Source organism: Pristiophorus japonicus, chromosome 7 (genome assembly GCF_044704955.1).
Source record: "Pristiophorus japonicus isolate sPriJap1 chromosome 7, sPriJap1.hap1, whole genome shotgun sequence".
Lineage (NCBI taxonomy): Eukaryota > Metazoa > Chordata > Chondrichthyes > Pristiophoridae > Pristiophorus > Pristiophorus japonicus.
This window is the reverse complement of record NC_091983.1, coordinates 49,209,101-49,231,281: the sequence shown is the minus strand read 5'-3', so window position 1 is coordinate 49,231,281 and position 22,181 is coordinate 49,209,101. Positions and strand designations below refer to the sequence as shown.

The window sequence follows — 22,181 nt, the reverse complement described above, 5'->3', positions numbered from 1 at the left end:
TGACTGGACTGCAATGGAACAATATAATATAAAACTCACCTATCGCCTTCTCTTAAAGCTTTCATTTGTTTTCCAATTAAACAGGCAAATAATGAGCCAATTCTGGCTCCAGGGAGAAAATCTTCTGCCAAGCCACCAAGCCAGATGTCAATATTGTTTGGATGCCCATAGAGATCCATTATCTTTTCAACTAAATTTAAATCAGATATCGCTTTCCTTAAATTGGCTTTAGTTTCCAATCTTTCCAGTTCACAGAATTCCCTCCAGTCATTGTATCCTAGAAGTAAAGACAAGTCATACATTTTCTGTTAGTTTAGGAAACGTCAACAAGAAACTCTGGTCCTGAAATTATATCATAGGATATTATCCTGCAAAGGCTTAATGCGTCAATCTGTGATTCCTTGCTCCATTATTTTAGTAGAGGCATTAGCCTAATAAATAAGTCAGTGGCCCTGAATTCGCAGTCCCTATGGGCGCATACGAGGTGCGCACGAGTCCATAGGGGCCCTGCAAGTTCCGGGTTTAAGCATGCAAAGCACATGTGTCTAAACCTGTAACTTGCAATCTGTCAAGAATCTGTATGCATCCAAAAGTAAAGGACTTCCGTGGGCGGAGAATTGGGCCATTTGCCCAACTTCTGCCCAGAGAATACCCTTGAAATTCTTACGCCTGTTAAAAGAAAGTGTAAGGCCTGCTGTTATCAGCGTAGGACTTTTAAAGGACAAAAAAATAAATTTTTATTTCAATAATTGAAACATTTAAAATCCTATTAAATAAAGTAAATTTATTTTTAGACCCTTTATATTCAGTAAATTTATTTTTCAAAAAATTAAATTTCTGTTTAAAAAATTAATTAAATTCCATTTTGATCAATATGTGATATTTGAATTTTTTTTATTTTAAATGCTGTGGGCAAGAACCTCCACTTTTTTTGTATGCTTAACACCCACTTAGCGCCCATTTTACTGCTGAAATGACGTATAACACCCAGATATCGCCCATTTTGGCACAAAATGGAAACTGACGGGCATTTTTAGGAAACTTATCGCCGAGCGTTACTTTCCCCATGTGCTTAACACCGGGAAAAAATATTACTGCCCGCCCACTTTTTTTGGGCGCAATCATCAGAATGGGCGAACTCAACGCCCATAATATCGCCCAGCGTTAATTTCCGTGCTGATTTAACACCGAGATTCAATAATACCGCCTGCCCACTTTTTTTTGTGAGCATATTTACCGAAACTAGCGGCCATGAGATCACCCGGCATCAATTTCACCACCTCGCATACACATCGCCCACAATATCGCTCGCCCACAAAAATGCCCGGAAAAAGTAGAACTAACTGGAATTAATCACAGCGTTATGGACACCATATTCTCGATCACATGTCGCATCCTTTAAAAGGCTGCTGTGCTTCAACCTCAGCGGAGTTCGAATGTACTCTGCAGATCGTTGGAGTTGATGTGAACATCTCTACAAACATCTTGACCAAACAGTGACCGATTGGAATTGAATAGGTCTCTTCTTCAGGACATTCCTTGTTTGTGACCAATCGGTGGAAAACAGAGAGCAACTGCAATGGAGTCTGTCCTTTCTGATCCCTCTCTTGGTGACCAATTACATGCAGGAGACTCGAGATCGCTGAAGGTTCGCTCTACTGCATTATGTGCCCAATGTAAGACATGACAGACTGATGAGGAGGACCAGACGTTAAGCCCTCCGCAAGTACAATGAGAAGCATTCTTACCTCGACTTGCCCGACACCACCTGCCTTCGGAGACTGCGCTTCCACAAAGAGGTTATCACTGAGGTATGCCAGCTGATAAGGGCAGATCTGCAGCCTGCCAGCACCATCAGTACTGCACTGTCCGTCGAGGTCAAAGTCACCGCGGCACTGTCGTTCTAGCCTCAGCTTCTTTTCAGGCCACAGCTGGCGACATTTGCGGACTTTCTCAGCGTGCCACACATTGCTGCATTAGACAGGTCACTGAAGCCCTGTACGCACGTAGGAGGGACTTGATCAGCTTCCCTATGACCAGGGAGGCACAGAGTGAGAGGGATCTCGGATTCTCCAGAATTGCAAACTTCCCCAAGGTGCAGGGAGCAATAGACTGTACGCATATCGTGATGCAGGCACCTTTTGAGGATGCAGAGGGTTTCAGGAACTGCAAGGGATTCCACTCCCTGAATGTCCAACTGGTTGTCGACCATCAGCAAATTATAATGGCAGTGAGTGCTACATTTCCGGGCAGCATCCATGATGCTCACATCCTGCGTGAAAGCACTGTATCTGACTTGTTTAACAATCAGCCACAAAGTCAATGCTGGATGCTTGGTGACAAAGGATATGGCCTCACCACCTCGCTGGTGACCCCACTGCGTGACACCCACATTGAGGCCAAGTGGCGATACAATGAGAGCCATAGAGCAACTCGCAATATCATGGAGAAAACCATTGGAGTGCTGAAGCAGCGCTTTAGATGCCTGGACCACTCAGGAGGCGAGCTCCAATACCACCCTGAGCAGGTAGCTCAATTTGTGGTGGTGTGCTCCATGCTGCACAACTTGGCTATCAGGAGGAGACAAGAATTGCCTGATGAGTCTGACAGTCCACCTCACCAAAGAGAGGAAGAGGAGGACGAGGAGGCGGACGCTGACATCGGCCCACAAAATCAGGCTGACGCTGAAGCCATGCCCCCAATCCCTTGTAGACCGCATGAAAGGGCCCATGGTGGCATGATAGCTGCAAGAGCCTTACGTCAGGAGCTCATCAATGATCGCTTTGCCTGAAAGAACGTTGGTGTTATTCACAAGGTTGACACACTGCTGGTTGTGCAGGTCATACATCAATGGTGAGCATCACCTTGGTGACAGGTAAAGTTTAAGTTGATAGAAGTTAAGTGTAATTATATCCTTTGATGTTAAGGAATCACCAGTGTATAACAGTGCGCTATCTGAGTCAATGCGCTACAAAGTTTTGTCAAATAAAACACATTTAAACCAAACATTAGTCTGAATTCATAAGTACCTCAGGCGATGCTTCACTGAGGGGGGGGGGGGGGGGAGTGGGGGGGAGGATTGACGGCCGGAACGCTGCCTGGACGGATACGGGAGAGGACGGTCCCGAGGTGGGAATATGCTCTGAGCCAGAGGCAAGATGTTGCTGCTGACTCTCATGTGTCATTGCCAATGTGGGTGCGGCACCTTGGGGTGCAGTGCCATGCTCTGGGACCACTGGGAGCTCTTTGCCACCAGTGTTCCTGGCTACCAGCACCAGGGCCTCCTCCATCCCTTCCATGTTATATCTTATTTGTTGGACAAAAACTCGGTGCCAACTATGTTCTTGGTGCTTAGTAGGCTTTTTGCTGCTGGTGAATCTCCCTCGTGCCTCCCACAACAGCCAGACAAGTACACACTTTCAGTGCCTCTGAGCTCCCTCTCTATCTGTGTCCTCTTCTGCACATGTCACGATGACCCTTGACATCCTGAATCGCAGAAATCGAGCGTTGCCATCCCGTTGCTAAGGATGGCCACACTTTACGGCAGAAGGTCAAAAAAATTTAACGCTAACGCCCATTTCATATCGCTTGCGGTAATGCCCATTTTCAAAAATGGAGACTAGGTACTTTGAGAATGGGCGAGAAGCTGGCGATCTGAAAATCCTTTTTTACCGTCCACGCTGGAAATATTGTCCATTTTTGGGCGATAAACACAAAAGTGGGGGTTCTAACCCTGTGTGTTTTTGGGGTATTCCCATTCATACTTATGGTGAGCGTATATACAGAACTCAACATAAGCATGAATGGGGATCCTGCGACTTTGATTGGTTGGGCCAATGAGTACGAAGCGCTTAAGTCCATGGGATACATGAGCCTCTATGCAGGCTAATATGTCCTTACTATACAGTATAAATGCACACGAGGCCCATATTGAGAGAAAGTCACTCTGTGACTAGTTACCTTTATTACCAAGGACTCAAGAGAGAGACGGTGGGTGGAGCTTCCCCTTTAAACCGGAAAAGTCCAGGTTAGGAGTGTCTCCCACAAGTTCGCCCCCTGTGGTCAGTGTTCTCAAGGTATACAACTTAGGTCAGCTTATGCATGGGTTACAATGACAGTTGAATACATGACATCACCTCTCCGCCAAAGTCTTATTGGGATCACAGGTTGAGTCTCTCTGGTGGTCATTGACATCAATACATCGCGCCCTCGCATTCCTGTCATGGTCGTCACTTTGTGACTGACGCCTGCTCTCAACAGTTTCTTTCTTAGTAGGGTGTATAAGGGATAACCTGGTTTTGAGCGTCTTTTTCAGTAGCAGCTCTGCGCATGGAACCCCTGTGAGCGAGTGTGGTCGGGATCTTTTGGCCAACAGGAGGTGTGATAAGCGGCTTTGTAGGGAACCCCCTTGGATTCTGAACATTCCCTGTTTGATTATCTGCACTGCTCGTTCCGCCTGGCCATTTGAGGCCGCCTTGAACGGTGCCGTTCTGACATGGTTGATTCCATTGCCTGCTGTGAAGTCCTGGAATTCAGTGCTTGTGAAGCACGGGCCATTGTCGCTGACCAAGACGTCCGGTAGACCATGGGCGGCGAACATTTTCCGTAGACTTTTTACAGTGGCAGAAGATGTGCTTGAATTTAAAATGGCACACTCAATCCATTTGGAGTAGGCGACTACTACAACCAAAAACATCTTTCCCATGAAAGGACCTGCGTAGTCCACATGGATGCGTGACCATGGCTTGGTGGGCCAGGACCAGGGGCTAAGGGGAGATTCCCTGGGTGCATTGCTCAGCTGAGCACACGTGTTGCACCTGTGAACACAAAGTTCCAGATCTGCGTCTATCCCTGGCCACCAAACATGTGACCTGGCAATTGCCTTCATCATGACAATGCCTGGGTGCTCATTGTGAAGTTCTCTGATAAACACCTCTCTGCCGTTCTGGGGCATGACTACTCGGTTTCCCCACAGCAGGCAATCGGCCCGAATGGAGAGTTCATCCTTGCGCCTATGAAACGGTTTAAACTCCTCAGGGCATGCCCCGTACGTGGCTGCCCAGTCCCCATTCAGGACACATTTCTTAACTAAAGACAGTAGCGGGTCTTTTTTTGTTCAGACTTTAATCTGACGGGCTGTCACAGGTGAGCCTTCGCTTTCGAAAGCTTCAACAGCCATGACCATCTCAACATCATGCTCAGCTGCCCCCCTCAGTGGTGAGTAGTGGGAGCCTGCTGAGTGCATCGGCAGTTTTCAGTGCCCGGTTTGTGCCGAATTGTGTAGTCATAGGCGGCTAACATAAGTGCCCACCTCTGTATGCAGGCCGATGCATTCATATTTATGGCCTTGTTGTCGGCCAAAAGGGACGTTAGGGGTTTGTGATCCGTCTCCAGCTCAAATTTCCTGCCAAACAGGTACTGGTGCATTTTTTTTACTGCATATACACATGCTAGCGCTTCCTTTTCTACCATTCCGTAGTCCCTTTCTGCCTGGGACAGACTTCTGGAGGCATAAGCTACCGGGTGTAACTGACCATTGGCATTCACATGCTGCAACACACACCCGACCCCATAGGGCAATGCATCACATGTTAAAACTAGTTTCTTACACTGGTCATATAACGTTAACAGTTTGTTGGAGCATAACAAATTGCATGCTCTATCAAAAGCCCTTTCCTGGCTGTCCCCCCAGACCCAATCGTTACCTCTGCATAGGAGCATGTGTAGCTGCTCTAACAGCGTGCTCAATTTGCGAAGAAAGTTGCCAAAATAGTTCAGGAGCCCCAGGAACGAACACAGCTCCGTCGTGTTACAGGGTCTGGTTGCTCTCTGGATCGCTTCAATTTTGGACACAGTAGGTCTGATCCCGTCTGCTGCTACCCTCCTCCCCAGGAATTCTACCTCTGGAGCTAAGAAGACGCACTTCGCCTTTTTCAGTTGCAGACCTACCCGGTCCAGTCTGTGTAGCACCTCCTCCAGGTTGTGGAGGTGTTCTTCAGTATCGCAACCCGTGATGAGGATGTCGTCTTGAAAAACCACCGTCCTTGGAATCGACTTGAGGAAGCTTTCCATATTTCGCTGAAAGATCACGGCTGCTAAACGAATCCTGAACGGACATCTGTTATACTGTGTGTCGTGATGGTGGTCAGCTTCTTCGACTCACTCCCCAGCTCCTGGGTCATGTAAGCTGAGGTTAGGTCCAGTTTTGAAAAAAGTTTGCCACCAGTTTTGAAAAAAGTTTGTCGCAAGGAGGCCCTCCGCTCTCGGTAATGGGTACTGGTCTTGGAGTGACACCTGATTGATGGTGGCCTTTTAATCGCCACATATCCTGACCGACCCATCCGCCTTGAGCACCGGCACGATCAGGCTCGCCCAGTCACTGAATTCAACTGGCGAGATGATGCCTTCCCTCAGCAGGCAGTCCATGGGGGTGGAAATGGCGCAGCCTGCAAACTTATTGATGGTGGCGCAGCCCGCAGACTTGTTGATGGTCATGAAAGTGTTTGAAAATGATAAATCACCTGTAACAGCCCGCCAGATTAGGACTTGGACCAGCCAAGATCCTCTACTGTCCCTAGTAAAAAACTGTGCACTGCATGGGAGCTGGGCCAGCATCCCTTTTGAAATGCAAGAGCTAATCAAACCGTTCCAGCGGCGAAAGAATGAGCTGTCCATTCAGGCAGACTGCCTGTTGTGGGGTAACTGCGTAGTGCTACCCAAAAAGGGCAGGGAGACGTTCATCTTGGATCTCCACAGCACACTCCCGGCTATAGTAATAATGAAAGCGATAGCCAGATCCCACGTGTGGTGGCCCGGTATCGACTCTGACTTAGAGTCATGTGTACGGCAATGCAGCATATGTGCTCAGTTGAGCAACGCGCCCAGAGAGGCACCACTAAGTTTGTGGTCCTGGCCCTCCAGATCATGGTCGAGGATCCATGTCGACTGTGCAGGCCCGTTTCTCGGTAAAATGTTCCTGGTGGTGGTGGATGCTTTTTCAAAATGGATTGAATGTGAAATAATGTCGGGAAGCACCGCCACCGCCACCATTGAAAGCCAGAGGGCCATGTTTGCCACCCACGGCCTGCCTGACATACTGGTCAGTGACAACGGGCCATGTTTCATCAGTGCCGAATTTAAAGAATTTAAAGAATTCATGACCCGCAATGGGATCAAACATGTCACCTCGGCCCCGTTTAAACTAGCCTCCAATGGGCAGGCAGAGTGGGTTATTCTCTTTAAACCATTTGGAGGCTGGAATAAATTGTTAGTGGCAATTGCCAGTAGCTTCTAAGTAAGTAGCAGTTTAATTTAAAGGGGAAAAGTTAAATAGTTGGGAATCTTTCAGGTTTAGGGAGAGAAAAACAAGGTAACTCTCCAGTAGGAGGCAATTAGCAGCTAGTTAAAACCAGTTCTGTAAATGACTGACCAGTAGTGAGTCATCTGACCTCGATAAAAAGAGGCAGCTCGTGCAGCAGCAAAGAGTGGCATTCATGAGTTTGGTAAGTGGGTGAGTTCGAGCAAGTGGGGGTGGCAGGTGCTGTTTTGTCTTGTTTTTCCTACCAGTGCTGACACTAGAGCAGCTGATAAGGAGTTCTAGAGTAGGAGACAGAGGCCCAGAGACCTGCCCAACCAGCTGCAGACAAAGATAGAGGGGTGCGAAATCGAGAGGTGACATCACAGCCAAGCTGGTAAGTGGTTGGCTGTTCGACTGGTAAGTATAACTCTCCTTTAGACTGACTTTTAGATTGGTTTAATTGGCAGCAAACTACTAGTATCTGTTTGGTGTTTAAGTAAATTTTAGTAAGTAAATTAATTTAAGGGTTAATTCATGGCAGGAGAGCTCAGACCTGTGTCATGCTCCTCCTGTGCAATGTGGGAAATCAGAGACACTTCCAGTGTCCCTGACTACTATGTGTGCGGGAAGTGTGTCCAGCTGCAGCTCCTGACAGACTGCATGACGGCACTGGAGCTGCGGATGGACTCACTCTGGAGCATGCGCGATGCTGAGAATGCTGTGGATAGCACATTTAGTGAGTTGATCACACCGCAGGTAAAGGTTAGGACAGATAGTGAATGGGTGACCAAGAGACAAGGCAAGAGCAGGAAGGTAGTGCAGGAGTCCCCTGTGTTCATCTCCCTCCAAAACAGATATACCGTTTTGGATACTGTTGGGGGGAGATGACTTACCAGGGGAAGGCACCAGCAGCCAGGTTCATGGCACCATGGGTGGCTCTGCTGCACAGAAGGGCGGGAAAAAGCGTGGGAGAGCTAGAGTGATAGGGGACGCTATTGTAAGGGGAATAGATAAGAGTTTCTGCGGCCGCAACCGAGACTCCAGAATGGTATGTTGCCTCCCTGATGCAAGGGTCAAGGATGTCTCGGAGTGGCTGCAGAGCATTCTGGAGAGGGAGGGTGAACAGCCAGTTGTCGTGGTACGTGTAGGTACCAACGATATAGGTAAGAAGCGGGAATAGGTCCTACAAGCTGAATTTAGGGAGCTAGGAGTTAAATTAAAAAGTAGGATATCAAAGGTAGTAATCTTTGGATTGCTACCAGTGCTACATGCTAATCAGAGTAGAGGGAGCAGGATAGTTAGAATAAATACGTGGCTTGAGCAGTGGTGCAAGAGGGAGGGATTCAAATTCCTGGGACATGGGAACCAATTTTGGGGGAAGTGGGACCTGTACAAGAGGGACGGTCTGCACTTGGGCAGGACTGGAACTGATGTCCTGGGGGTAACATTTGCGAATGCAGTTCGGGAGTGTTTAAACTAATATGGCAGGGGGATGGGAACCTATGCAGCGAGACAGAGTGAAGTAATATGGAGTCAGAAACAGATGGTAGAAAGGTAAAAAGCAATAGTGGAAGGCTGAGTAAACAAAGGCAAGAAACAAAAAGGGCCATACTACATCATAATTCTAAAAGGACAAAGGGTGTTAAAAAAACAAGCCTGAAGACTTTGTGTCTTAATGCAAGGAGTGTCCGTAATAAGATGGATGAATTAACTGTGCAAATAGATGTCAACAGATATGATGCGATTGGGATGACAGAAACGTGGCTCCAGGATGATCAGGGCTGAGAACTCAACATCCAAGGGTATTCAACATTCAGGAAGGATAGAATAAAAGGAAAAGGAGGTGGGGTAGCATTGCTGGTTAAAGAGGAGATTAATACAATAGTAAGGAAGGACATTAGTTTGGATGATGTGGAATCTATATGGGTAGAGCTGTAGAACACCAAAGGGCAAAAAACATTAGTGGGAGTTGTGTACAGACCTCCAAACAATAGTAGTGATGTTGGGGAGGGTATCAAACAGGAAATTAGGGGTGCATGCAATAAAGGTGCAGCAGTTATCATGGATGACTTTAATATGCATATAGTTTGGGCTAACCAAACTGGAAGCAATACGGTGGAGGAGGATTTCCTGGAGTGCATAAGGGATGGTTTTCGAGACCAATATGTCGAGGAACCAACTAAGGGGTAGGCCACCTTAGACTGGGTGTTGTGTAATGAGAGAGGATTAATTAGCAATCTTGTTGTGCAAGGCCCCTTGAGGAAGAGTGACCATAATAGAAACATAGAAACATAGAAAATAGGTGCAGGAGTAGGCCATTCAGCCCCTCTAGCCTGCACCGCCATTCAATGAGTTCATGGCTGAACATGCACTTCAGTACCCCCTTCCTGCTTCCTCGCCATACCCCTTGATCCCCCGAGTAGTAGGGACTTCATCTAACTCCCTTTTGAATATATTTAGTGAATTGGCCTCAACTACTTTCTGTGGTAGAGAATTCCACAGGTTCACCACTCTCGGGGTGAAGAAGTTTCTCCTCATCTCGGTCCTAAATGGCTTACCCCTTATCCTTAGACTGTGACCTCTGGTTCTGGACTTCCCCAACATTGGGAACATTCTTCCTGCATCTAACCTGTCTAAACCCGTCAGAATTTTAAACGTTTCTATGAGGTCCCCTCTCATTCTTCTGAACTCCAGTGAATACAAGCCCAGTTGATCCAGTCTTTCTTGATAGGTCAGTCCCACCATCCCGGGAATCAGTCTGGTGAATCTTCGCTGCACTCCCTCAATAGCAAGAATGTCCTTCCTCAAGTTAGGAGATCAAAACTGTACACAATACTCCAGGTGTAGCCTCACCAAGGCCCTGTACAACTGTAGTAACACCTCCCTGCTCCTGTACTCAAATCCCCTTGCTATGAAGGCCAACATGCCATTTTCTTTCTTAACCGCCTGCTGTACCTGCATGCCAACCTTCAATGACTGATGTACCATGACACCCAGGTCTCGTTGCACTTCCCCTTTTCCTAATCTGTCACCATTCAGATAATAGTCTGTCTCTCTGTTTTTACCACCAAAGTGGATAACCTCACATTTATCCACATTATACTTCATCTGCCATGCATTTGCCCACTCACCTAACCTATCCAAGTCACTCTGCAGCCTCATAGCATCCTCCTCGCAGCTCACACTGCCACCCAATTTAGTGTCATCTGCAAATTTGGAGATACTACATTTAATCCCCTCGTCTAAATCATTAATGTACAATGTAAACAGCTGGGGCCCCAGCACAGAACCTTGCGGTACCCCACTAGTCACTGCCTGCCATTCTGAAAAGTACCCATTTACTCCTACTCTTTGCTTCCTGTCTGACAACCAGTTCTCAATCCACGTTAGCACACTACCCCCAATCCCATGTGCTTTAACTTTGTACATTAATCTCTTATGGTGGAATTCTACATTAGGATGGAGAATAAAACAGTTAATTCAGAGACCATGGTCCAGAACTTAAAGAAGGGTAACTTTGAAGGTATGAGGCATGAATTGGCTAGGATAGATTGGCGAATGATACTTAAGGGGTTGACTGTGGATGGGCAATGGCAGATATTTAGAGACCGCATGGATGAACTACAACAATTGTACATCCCTGTCTGGCGTAAAAATAAAAAAGGGAAGGTGCCCAACCGTGGCTATGAACGGAAATCAGGGATAGTATTAAAGCCAAGGAGGTGGTATACAAATTGGCCAGAAATAGCAGCAAACCCGGGGACAGGGAGAAATTTAGAACGCAGCAGAGGAGGACAAAAGATTTGACTAGGCCAGGGAAAATAGAGTACGAGAGGAAGCTTGCAGGGAACATTAAGACGGACTGCAAAAGCTTCTACAGATATGTAAAGAGAAAAAGGTTAGTAAAGACAAACATAGGTCCCCTGCAATCAGAATCAGGGGAAGGCTTAACGGGGAACAAAGAAATGGCAGACCAATTGAACAAGTACTTTGGTTCGGTATTCACTAAGGAGGACACAAACAACCTTCCGGATATAAAAGGGGTCAGAGGGTCTAGTAAGAAGGAGGGACTGAGGGAAATCCTTATTCGTCTGGAAATTGTGTTGGGGAAATTGATGGGATTGAAGGCCGATAAATCCCCAGGGCCTGGTGGACTGCATCCCAGAGTACTTCAGGAGATGGCCTTGGAAATAGCGGATGCATTGACAGTCATTTTCCAACATTCCATAGACTCTGGATCAGTTCCTATGGAGTGGAGGGTAGCCAATGTAACCCCACTTTTTAAAAAAGGAGGGAGAGAGAAAACAGAGAATTATAGACTGGTCAGCCTGACATCGGTAGTGAGTAAAATGATGGAATCAATTATTAAGGATGCATTTGGAAAGAGGTGACATGATAGGTCCAAGTCAGCATGGATTTATGAAAGGGAAATCATGCTTGACAAAAGATCTTCTGGAATTTTTTGAGGCTGTTTCCAGTAGAGTGGACAAGGGAGAACCAGTTGATGTGGTGTATTTGGACTATCAGAAGGGTTTCGACAAGGTCCTGCACAAGAGATTAATGTACAAAGTTATAGCACATGGGATTGGAGGTAGTGTGCTGACATGAATTGAGAACTGGTTGGCAGACAGGAAGCAAAGAGTAGGAGTAAATGGGTACTTTTCAGAATGGTAGGCAGTGACTAGTGGGGTACCTCAAGGTTCTGTGCTGGGGCCCCAGCTGTTTACATTGTACATTCATGATTTAGACGAGGGGATTAAATGTAGTATCTCCAAATTTGCAGGTGACACTAAGTTGGGTGGCAGTGTGAGCTGCGAGGAGGATGCTATGAGGCTGCAGAGTGACTTGGATAGGTTAGGTGAGTGGGCAAATGCATGGCAGATGAAGTATAATGTGGATAAATGTGAGGTTGTCCACTTTGGTGGTAAAAACAGAGAGACAGACTATTATCTGAATGGTGACAGATTAGGAAAAGGGGAGGTGCAACGAGATCTGGGTGTCATGGTACATCAGTCATTGAAGGTTGGCATGCAGGTACAGCAGGCGGTTAAGAAAGCAAATGGCATGTTGGCCTTCATAGCAAGGGGATTTGAGTACAGAGGCAGGGAGGTGTTGCTACAGTTGTACAGGGCCTTGGTGAGGCCACACCTGGAGTATTGTGTACAGTTTTGGTCTCCTAACATGAGGAAGGACATTCTTGCTATTGCGGGAGTGCGGCGAAGGTTCACCAGACTGATTCCCGGGATTGCAGGACTGACATATGAAGAAAGACTGGATCAACTGGGCTTGTATTCACTGGAGTTCAGAAGAATGAGAGGGGATCTCATAGAAACATTTAAAATTCTGATGGGTTTAGACATGTTAGATGCAGGAGAAATGTTCCCAATGTTGGGGAAGTCCAGAGCCAGGGGTCACAGTCTAAGGATAAGGGGTAAGCCATTTAGGACCGAGATGAGGAGAAACCTCTTCACCCAGAGAGTGGTGAACCTGTGGAATTCTCTACCACAGGAAGTTGTTGAGCCCAATTCACTAAATATATTCAAAAAGGAGTTAGATGTAGTCTTTACTACTAGGGGGATCAAGGGGTATGGCGAGAAAACAGGAATGGGGTACTGCAGTTGCATGTTCAGCCATGAACAAATTGAGTGGCGGTGCAGGCTCGAAGGGCCGAATGGCCTACTCCTGCACCTATTTTCTATGTTTCTATGTTTCTAAACAATCAAACAGAGCCTCAAACGAGTCACAGAAGGCTCACTCCAAACCTGCTTGTCCTGAGTACTGCTCAGCTACCGCACGAGACCCCACTCGCTCACAGGGGTGCACCCGGCTGAGCTACTCATGAAAAGGACACTTAAAACCAGACTCTCGCTGGTTCACCCCAACCTGCATGATCAGGCGGCAGCAACAAAATGTAAACTAAGGTCGCGCCACTGTGTCACAGGAAATTGATCTGAATGACCGTGTGTATATGCTAAACTATGGACATGGTATCAAGTGGATCGCGGGCACGGTGATAGCTAAAGAAGGGAGTAGGGTGTTTGTATTCAAACTAGACAATGGACAAATTTGCAGAAAGCACCTGGACCAAATGAGGCTGCAGTTCACAGACTGCCCTGACCAACCCACAGCAGACATCATCTTTTTCGAGCCCACAACACACATCCAAAGGATCAACGATACCACACCGGACCAGGACATCAAACCCATCACGCCCAACAGCCCAGCAAGGCCAAGCTCACCCAGCAGCCCTGCAGGGCCAACAACACGCCAGCCCAGCGAGGGCACAGCCATCACACCAGAACAGACATTTGTACCAAGGCGGTCCACCAGGGAAAGAAAGGCTCCCGACTGCCTCACCTTGTAAATAGTTTTCACTTTGACTTTGCGGGGGGAGTGATGTTGTGTATCTGTAAAGCATGCACTCCCATGTTCTGCCACCAAGGAGCGCATCCCCTGAAGTCCCAAGGGATCCCAGCATTCCTTGGGAGCACTGTATATAACCCTAAGACCTGTTACTCACACTGGAGTGTCTTAATAAAGACTGAGGTCACTGTTACTTTAACCTCCCTGTGTGCAGTCTCATCTGTGTTAGGAACACAACAGTAGCCTCTGTTGTAGTGTAGGAAAGCAGATTCAATAATAACTTTCAAAATGTAATTGGATAAATATTGGGGAATAATTTGCAGGGCTATGGGGAAAGGGCAGAGAAATTTGAATAATTGGACAGCTCTTTCAAAGAGTCGGCACAGGCGTGATGGGCCGAATGACCTCCTCTGTACTGTATCATGCCATGATTTTATGATTAGCATATATTTAGGAGGCTCCTGCCTGTTTGCTCTGAGAGCTCCGATCCGCACCATCCAGGTCAGCCTGTAAATCGGAATGGACATTTGGAAGTTGCCACTTTAACTATAAGCATTATTTTGGTCTTGCTGCCACCTCGCTTTTAAGTGCAAATAGGGTCATAGAGACACAAAAATCACCCCAGAGAAGTTTATTTTCCAACTGAGTTGTTCCCATATAAATGGTTAATGCATTCATACCAACTTCCTCTGGAATGCTTTTTTTAAAATGGAGGCCTTAACCCATTTAACATAAACAGATGAATGCCTGCAATAAACAAAGCACATTGAATAATTTAGCTTGAGCCTACAGAGCATTTGTATCGGAGTAGTGCCAGTTGAAAAATAAGCCCCTCTGTTGCATTTTAGGTTACTAATTGGCTGCTGATTCGTTGCTGACCGGACTTAAAAATTACAGACATAAATATTAATCATATTTGCAGGTTGCAACTGCTCAGGGATTCCATTTACCAGGAAGTCCATGGTCACGCCCTCGCTGCAGGTTTAGTGATGCTAGATCCAGTGCTACAGCATTTGTCAGAGTAAATAGTTTCTCTGTCAGTTCTTCAATCATCATTTGATCCGCTGTTTGGAGTTTTGCTGGCCTTGCCAGAAGCCCTCTGAACAAGGGGTCTAAACCACCTACCAAACACAACGGAAATATTGAGTTAGTGCGCAGCCTGTAATAAGCACGATGTGTTATTGTGTTCGGCCTTGTATCACCAACTCAGATATTCACCTTCTTTAATAATTCTCCACGGACTGAAAAAGGTCTTGTGCAGATTTATGCTCGGGTACATGTGATGTTCCTGATAATTTTCGTCAAGTCTTTGGATCTGAGGGCTGATAGTCGCATGACCGAAACGAAAAGCTGCGGTTGCGAACACATTGGACAATGTGGGATTCAGCGTCTCATCATATCCATCATATTTTCCAATAAGCTGATCAAAAGCTTGGGAACCAAGGATTTTAGGAATGTAGTCTCTCATTGTTATAATCTACAACAAATACAGCAAAATCATCCTGTGAGTAACTAACGGACGAATGATGGAACTAGACAGAGTCATGGACATCATTCTTGAATCAGAAAGGTTAAGAACATCATCCCAGGAAGGATTTGTTATTACAAGACATGCAATTGCAAATATTGCACTTGTCAATGGCCAGTTAGCTTTCAAATACTACACAGCAGCTGGTAATGACAGAGCCTGTGAAGCTTCATTGAAATGTTTTCAACAACAGGAATAGTCCGCTCCAAAACCGTTCGTGGGACTTTGTCATGTTGGCTGCCAAGTTGGGTTCATACTGTTGCAGCACACAGGTCTGAAGTTTATATATGTCTTTGATCATTTATCTCATTACTGTTTGTGGGACCTTGCTGTATGCAAATTGGCTGCCGCACTTCCCTACGTTACAACAGCGACCTCCATTTCAAAAATTACTTCATTAGCTGTGAAGCACTTTGGGACTTCTTGAGATCATTAAAGGCGCAATATACATGCAAATTATTTAATTCTTTCTGTCTAGGCTAGGATTGGGAATATCTGCAGTCTCAGACAATTTGCTTGCCTGCCGCTAGCTGTTCCATTTCATGGCTGGTTGTTGAGCTGCAGTAAGTGGCAATGCTCTATAACTTGCTCTATGCAGAGCGTGAGCCTGTAGAGGCATCTTTCCTATGTTATTGTGACGTATGTGTTCCAGGTCTGTCGATATGTTTGTTGACATAATAGTGGAAATGAGCAGTTACCCTGGTACTAGCTCATCTCCTTGGGACTGCTGCTTTGATGTCCTTTATTCGGTTGCGTGAAATCTGTGATAGGGAAGCATTGAAAAAGCAATTCATATATATTTCTATGGAGTGGCTGAAAAACAAATTGTGTAGTTTTAAGAGGTCCCTTCCTGACCTTTCCTGATCTTTTAAATGGGTGAAACTAGTATTGGGTGAGAATAGGGTGGGATATGCGGCTACATCATTAAGTCCTCATCTGACATAGTACAGCTCTTATACATTCTGTGTGAATATTATGTTTTTTAGGCCTTTACATCAGATATTTCTCTGGATTCAGCATCACTGACTACTTCTGTGTGTGGACCTCACGTCCTCGATGCCTCAGAGTGCACTTTTACCTCCCCAAAATCTAGATAAATGTAGTGAGACCTAAGTGTTATTGTACTTCAGCTTACTGGAATGTATGACGTGCTGCGATGTGATCTCCTTGTCTTTGGTAGAATATACCTTCTATCAGATTATAGCTGAGGTGTAATCCAACATTATATTAACCAGCTAAATGCACACTCAGTAAATTTATCGTAATTACACACTTTACTAATCTCTTCAAAATGTCAAAAATTACAAAGCTGCTTCTTTCGCATTGTCAGCATTGGATTGCACCTCACAACATGGTTCCTTTACTTTACACTTGACTATATGCTATCACAGAGTCACTGACCCACTGCTTTCTGTCCTGCCTGCAATTCAGCAAATGAAAAGCTTCAAATCTTGTACAGTATCCTTGAACAAGAGGAATTAAAAATAGTATTGCTATATTTGAATGGAATGGCTTGATTCCTGCACCCTCTGCCATACAATGTCCCACTTGCCATCATCCCCCTTGCCGTTGACCTAGACTGGCTCCCTGTTCCCCAGTGTTTCCAAATATCTCCATGGCCTTGCACCTCCCTACCTCTGCAACCTCCTCCAGCCATAGATCCTCTCCCATGTTGTTTGGTTCTCTGACTCTGGTCCCTGTGAAACCTGCCCTTCCTTCACCCCACTACTGCTGGCACAGTTTTCAGTTGCCTCGGCCCCAATCTTTGGAATGCTCTCCTAAACCCGCCACCTCTCTAGTTCTCTTTCCTTATTTAACGACCATTTCGACTTAGCCTTTAACTGTCATTTCAAACTTCTCTCCAATGGCGCAGCATCAGTTACCCTTATTATTTCTCTGCCGGGTGTCTTGGGACACTTTGTACTTTAAAGGCACAGCACAAATGCAAGTCATTGTTGAGAAACCCACCGATCTGTTTGAACACTTTCAACCCTGTTACTTTTGCATTTGTGACCTCGCCAGTCAGATTGAAGGTTACTGCTTGTAATCAGCTCCTTTGAAACAGCTTTTCTTCATTTTGAATTTCATGGGGTAGATTTTCAGCTTGTCTCCCGGGCTTGGAACTGGCACTGCAAATCGACCCTCCGTTATAGAAACCACCTGTTTTGCATTTTTATTGATTTCAATGGAAATTAAAATTGGGCGGGCTCTATAAAGAGCGGCCGATCCACGACACCAGTTCTACATTCGGGCGACAAGCAAAGTCTAGAGCCGTGTCTCTGAATATTTTTTGCAACATATGGCTGAAAAGCAGGACTTTGATTATAAAGGAATGGAATGCCAGACATCCTTAATGAAAAAATAACCATTTCTAATTGTTACAATCTGAACCTGAATAGATTTAATGAAATAATTATATTAATTACTATTTTAATTAATATAACATTAATTAAACAGGTGGCTGTATTAATTACTTACCAACCCCAAGATCGGCAGGTCCTAATTAGCTAAATAAACTAAGACAGCAAAGGACATTTGTTTGATTATTCAGCTGCAAATATTTAAATAATCAAGTTTCATTTAACACCAGTGCACTGCTGATATAAGGGAAACCAACAGCATTATAAAGGTAACTTTGCATCCTTTTTCCTCAAATAGAATAGTGACAGAAATACAATGATACCCCTTGGGAATAGCCAGATTTGGAAAAATCAGGTTTTTAAGAATGTAAAAAGCTGAAGACAAAATGGAATGCTCTGTTGCAAATGCAATAGGAATGAAAATGCAGAATCTCGTTCCACCGACGTACCAATGGTAGAGCAAGACTTCCCCGACCTGCCCGACTCTGTTGGAATTTGGGAGCTCAAGCAATTAGAATAAAGTGGATGGGCCGCGACAGTTTCAGTTGAGCTGAGATGCCCGCAAACGGGTTGCAACTTGCAGCATCATCAGCCACTCCTTTGGAGGGAGAAAAGTTGAGTCTCTTTCTAAGAATGCCACTTTTCATCGGCTTTGTGACCGGCTGTTGTTAGGAAGATGGCCTTTACTTGGAGGACCTTACTTCCACTACCTGGCTGTACTGAATACCTACTTCAGGCAGACATTCAGTAAACTCGGGTCACTAAAGACGAGATTGAATGGAACCCTGGTGGGTGATATCATCCTGCCAGTCCCACCTCTTTTTTTGATGTCAGATTGAAAGGGGGCTGAAGAATAATCCGGTCGCCCTATTTCCGCCTGAAACCCTAGTGTTGCCCAAACGAGGTGGAGATCCAGCATCCCTGGGTCCTACGCAATATCTGCCCTGTTCACTTATATTGCACCCTGAATCTGCCTTAAACATTGTAGAATTTTGGGCCAATATCTTCCATGCACCGTAAAAATGTAGAAATAGTGAACCAACTAACCTGATGCAGAGCGCCAATAATTTTGCGTGCCTCTTGGTATATGGTTTCTGAATTCCAGTGAAAGTTTATCTTGTGCAAGGCCTTTGCTAAACGGTTATGCTCACGCATCCACAATGTGTGCATTGAAGCCAGAGTAAGAACTTCATTTGCTCGACTTTCTCCCGCCAGGAAACATTCTACTCTTTCATTCTGAGTAATGTTAGGCTCTTGTACACATGGAGATGGTACCTGATCTACAAAAGGCAACAGTTCATATCTGCCGTCCTTGTATTTTGTGTTCGTAAGAAGGAGGCCCTCCTTACTTGAATGATCTCTTAGCTTTATTTCATGAACTGGAGTACTCCCATAGACAGTGGAGGCATCGATAAACGAAGTTACTGCATTAATCTGTTGTCGAGAGTTCAGACTTGAGGGAATTTCAAAGACAGCTCGTTGACCTCCTGTTCCACATGTAGGGGAGGAACGATAGAATGTGATGCACTCATTGATTCTGGAACGGGGATCGCTTGGAGGCACCTGTTTGATGAATATTAAAATATGACAAGGTTCAAAATTGCAGCATTATTGTGATTTCTTTTCTAACTTCGAGTCAATAAATCAAAGAAGTCTTAACATATACTGTGGGTCTACATTTGCAGATCACCTTTTAGATCTTGTGCCTATCTACAGTAATGACCTAGTCCCAGTAGCAATAATGACAGAACCATAAAAAAATTATGATACAGAGGAAGGCCATTCAGCCCATCTTGTCTGGGATGGCTCTCTGCTACAGCAATCCAAACCTAATCCCACTGCTCGACTCTCGCCCCATATTTCTGTATCTTCTTCTGCTTCAAATATTTATCGACGCTTCTTTTAAAAGTTGCAATGTCTCTGTTTTAACTACCCATTATGGTAAAGCATGTCATGCTCCAAAAATTCTCTGCATAAGAAAATTCTCCTTATCTTTTACCTCACTCTCTTGGTGACCATTTAAATTTAATGACTACTGACTCTCCCGCTCCTCAGAGGAAAGATTCTTTCCCTATCAAAATCCTTCATAATTTTAAACACACCTATTAAATCAGCTCCTAGCCTTTTCTGCTCCAGTTCAAATAGCCCAGTATCTCAATTCTCTTTCCATTAGTATAGTTAATTATGCCTGGTTTCATCTTGGTGAATCTACGCTGCACATGCGTTTAATATCCCTTTCTATAATGGGCACCAAAAATTGCACCCATTACTCCAACTGTAGTCTAAGCATTGCCTTGTACAAATAGTAAGTGGACAGCTCAAATTTAAGCGTGTATTTTAAGAATCATCATCATCAAAGGCAGTCTCTCGGAATCGAGGAAGACTTGCTTCCACTCTTAGCATGAGTTCTTAGGTGGCTGTGCAGTCCAATACGACAACCACAGTCTCTGTCACATGTGGGACAAACAGTCGTGGAGGAAAGGGGTGAGTGGGACTGGTTTGCCGCACGCTCTTTACGCTGCCTATGCTTGATTTCTGCATGCTCTCGACGACGAGACTCGAGGTGCTCAGTGCCCTCCCGGATGCACTTCCTGCACTTAGGGCGGTGGAGGCCAGGGACTCCCAGGTGTCAGTGGGGATGTTGCACTTTATCAGGGAGGCTTTGCGGGTGTCCTTTTAACATTTCCGCTGCCCTCCTTTGGCTTGTTTGCCGTGAAGGAACTCCGAGTAGAGTATGCGAACTATGTGGCCTGCCCAGCGGAGCTGATCAAGTGTGGTCAGTGCTTCAGTGCTGGAGATGTTGGCATGGATGAGGACGCTGAAGTTGGTGCGCCTGTCCTCTCAGGGGATTTGTAGTATCTCGCGGAGACATATTTGGTGGTATTTCTCCAGCGACTTGAAGTGTCTACTGTACATGGTCCATGTTTCTGGGCCATTCAAGAGGGCGGGTATTACTACAGCCCTATAGACCATGAGTTTGGTGGCAGTTTTGAGGGCCTGTTCTTCAAACACTCTTTTCCTCAGGCAGCCAAAGGCTGCACTGGCGCACTGGAGGTGGTGTTGGATCTTGTCGTCAATGCCTGCTCTTGTTGATAGGAGGCTCCCGAGATAAGGGAAGTAGTCAACGTTGTCCAGGGCTGCGCCGTGGATCTTGATAACTGGGGGCAATGCTGTGCGGCGTGGACAGGCTGGTGGAGGACCTTTGTCTTATGATTTGAGGAATAACCTGGCTATAAACACCACCTGAAGTCAGTCCCAAATCTTTTCTTATATAGAAAACTTGCATTATGTCTGGTGTAAATGAATTACTTTTCCTATCTCTTCATTGTGCCTGTACATTGGACTGTAGGGGTACACTGGGTTCAGCAAAATTCAGAGGAGGGAAGGCTTGAAATGATTCTATAGATCTGTGTCAGCTGTGGCTCGGTGGGTAGCACACTTGCCTCTGAGTCAGGTGGTTGTGGGTTTAAGTCCCACTCCAGGGACTTGAGCACATTAATCTAGGCTGACACTCCAGTGCAGTGCTGAGGGAGTGCTACACTTTCGGAGGTGCCGTCTTTCGGATAAGATGTTAAACCAAGGTGCCTCGTCTTATCTCTCAGGTGGACATAAAAGATCACATGGCACTATTTCGAAGAAGAGCAGGAAAGTTATCCCTGGTGTCCTAGCCAGTATTTATCCCTCAATCAACATAACAAAAACAGTTTATCTCGTCATTATCACTTTGCTGTTTGTGGGAGCTTGCTGTGCGCAAATTGGCTGCCACGTTTCCTACATTACAACAGTGACTACAATCCAAAAGTACTTTTTTTGCAGTAAAGCGCTTTGAGATGTCCGGTGATTGCGAAAGGCGCTATATAAATGCAAGTATTTCTTTCTTTCAAAGTAAAATTCTTAGAGAATATTTTCTTCAGGCCCAAAATCTCTGTCCCAGAAATGCTCAAGCGAGCCATCAAAGATTGGGTCAGGGGTATGCTCGGGCCAGATTCGTGCTTACCCATAAAACTACCAAAGAAACCTTAAAATTCCAAAATTTCCCTGCTGTTGTTTATAATCTAAAGGAGTGCACAGGTCACTTAAAGTTCTACAAATACCTTTATTGGAAAACAGGGATTCAGATTTTGGCAGGTGTTCCGACAATCTACTCCTCCCATGAAAGCAGCTTGACTGGTGCTCTGAGGTGTGAATGCAAAATCATGGTCAATGTATTGGCCCCACTCAACTATGATGTGGGAATACAGATTATCTTCTGTCATATTTGTCTTATTGGCTGTATGTAGAATTTTGTTGGTTACCTCTCGGACCTGTCAGAGAGAGAATTTGTTTAATACGGAGACTTGTACACATTGGCTGCATGCAGATTTGAACATATATTGACATCAAATGGCTGATATAATAGCATTATGGGAAAGTAGAGTTGGCCTGACTTAGAAGCTCAGACAGGCACTTCATTACAGACAGGTCACCAAAGCAACAATGATAAAACATGCCTCGGAATAGGCCAGCTGGAACCTTTAGTGGTATAAGGAGGAAGAACTGAGGTTCGTCTGTCATTAAACACAATAGATGCTTAAACCAGAGTGAGTAATAGAATAGATTAGATTATAACATACGATGTTCACATCTGTGAATG

At 45.4% G+C, this 22,181-nt stretch overlaps 1 protein-coding gene across 1 annotated transcript in view; it reads right to left on the bottom strand.

Annotated features, from left to right (window-relative positions):
* The window catches only part of tpo (thyroid peroxidase), a 128,648-nt gene that overhangs the window by 31,466 nt on the left and 75,001 nt on the right, over positions 1-22,181 (bottom strand). The window contains exons 6-10 of the mRNA XM_070884180.1: positions 21,643-21,852; positions 18,596-19,111; positions 14,879-15,137; positions 14,611-14,781; positions 40-277 (exon numbers count right to left, since the gene is read on the bottom strand). Coding sequence (XP_070740281.1) covers positions 40-277; positions 14,611-14,781; positions 14,879-15,137; positions 18,596-19,111; positions 21,643-21,852 — 1,394 coding nt within the window. The remainder of the gene's footprint in view (positions 1-39; positions 278-14,610; positions 14,782-14,878; positions 15,138-18,595; positions 19,112-21,642; positions 21,853-22,181) is intronic.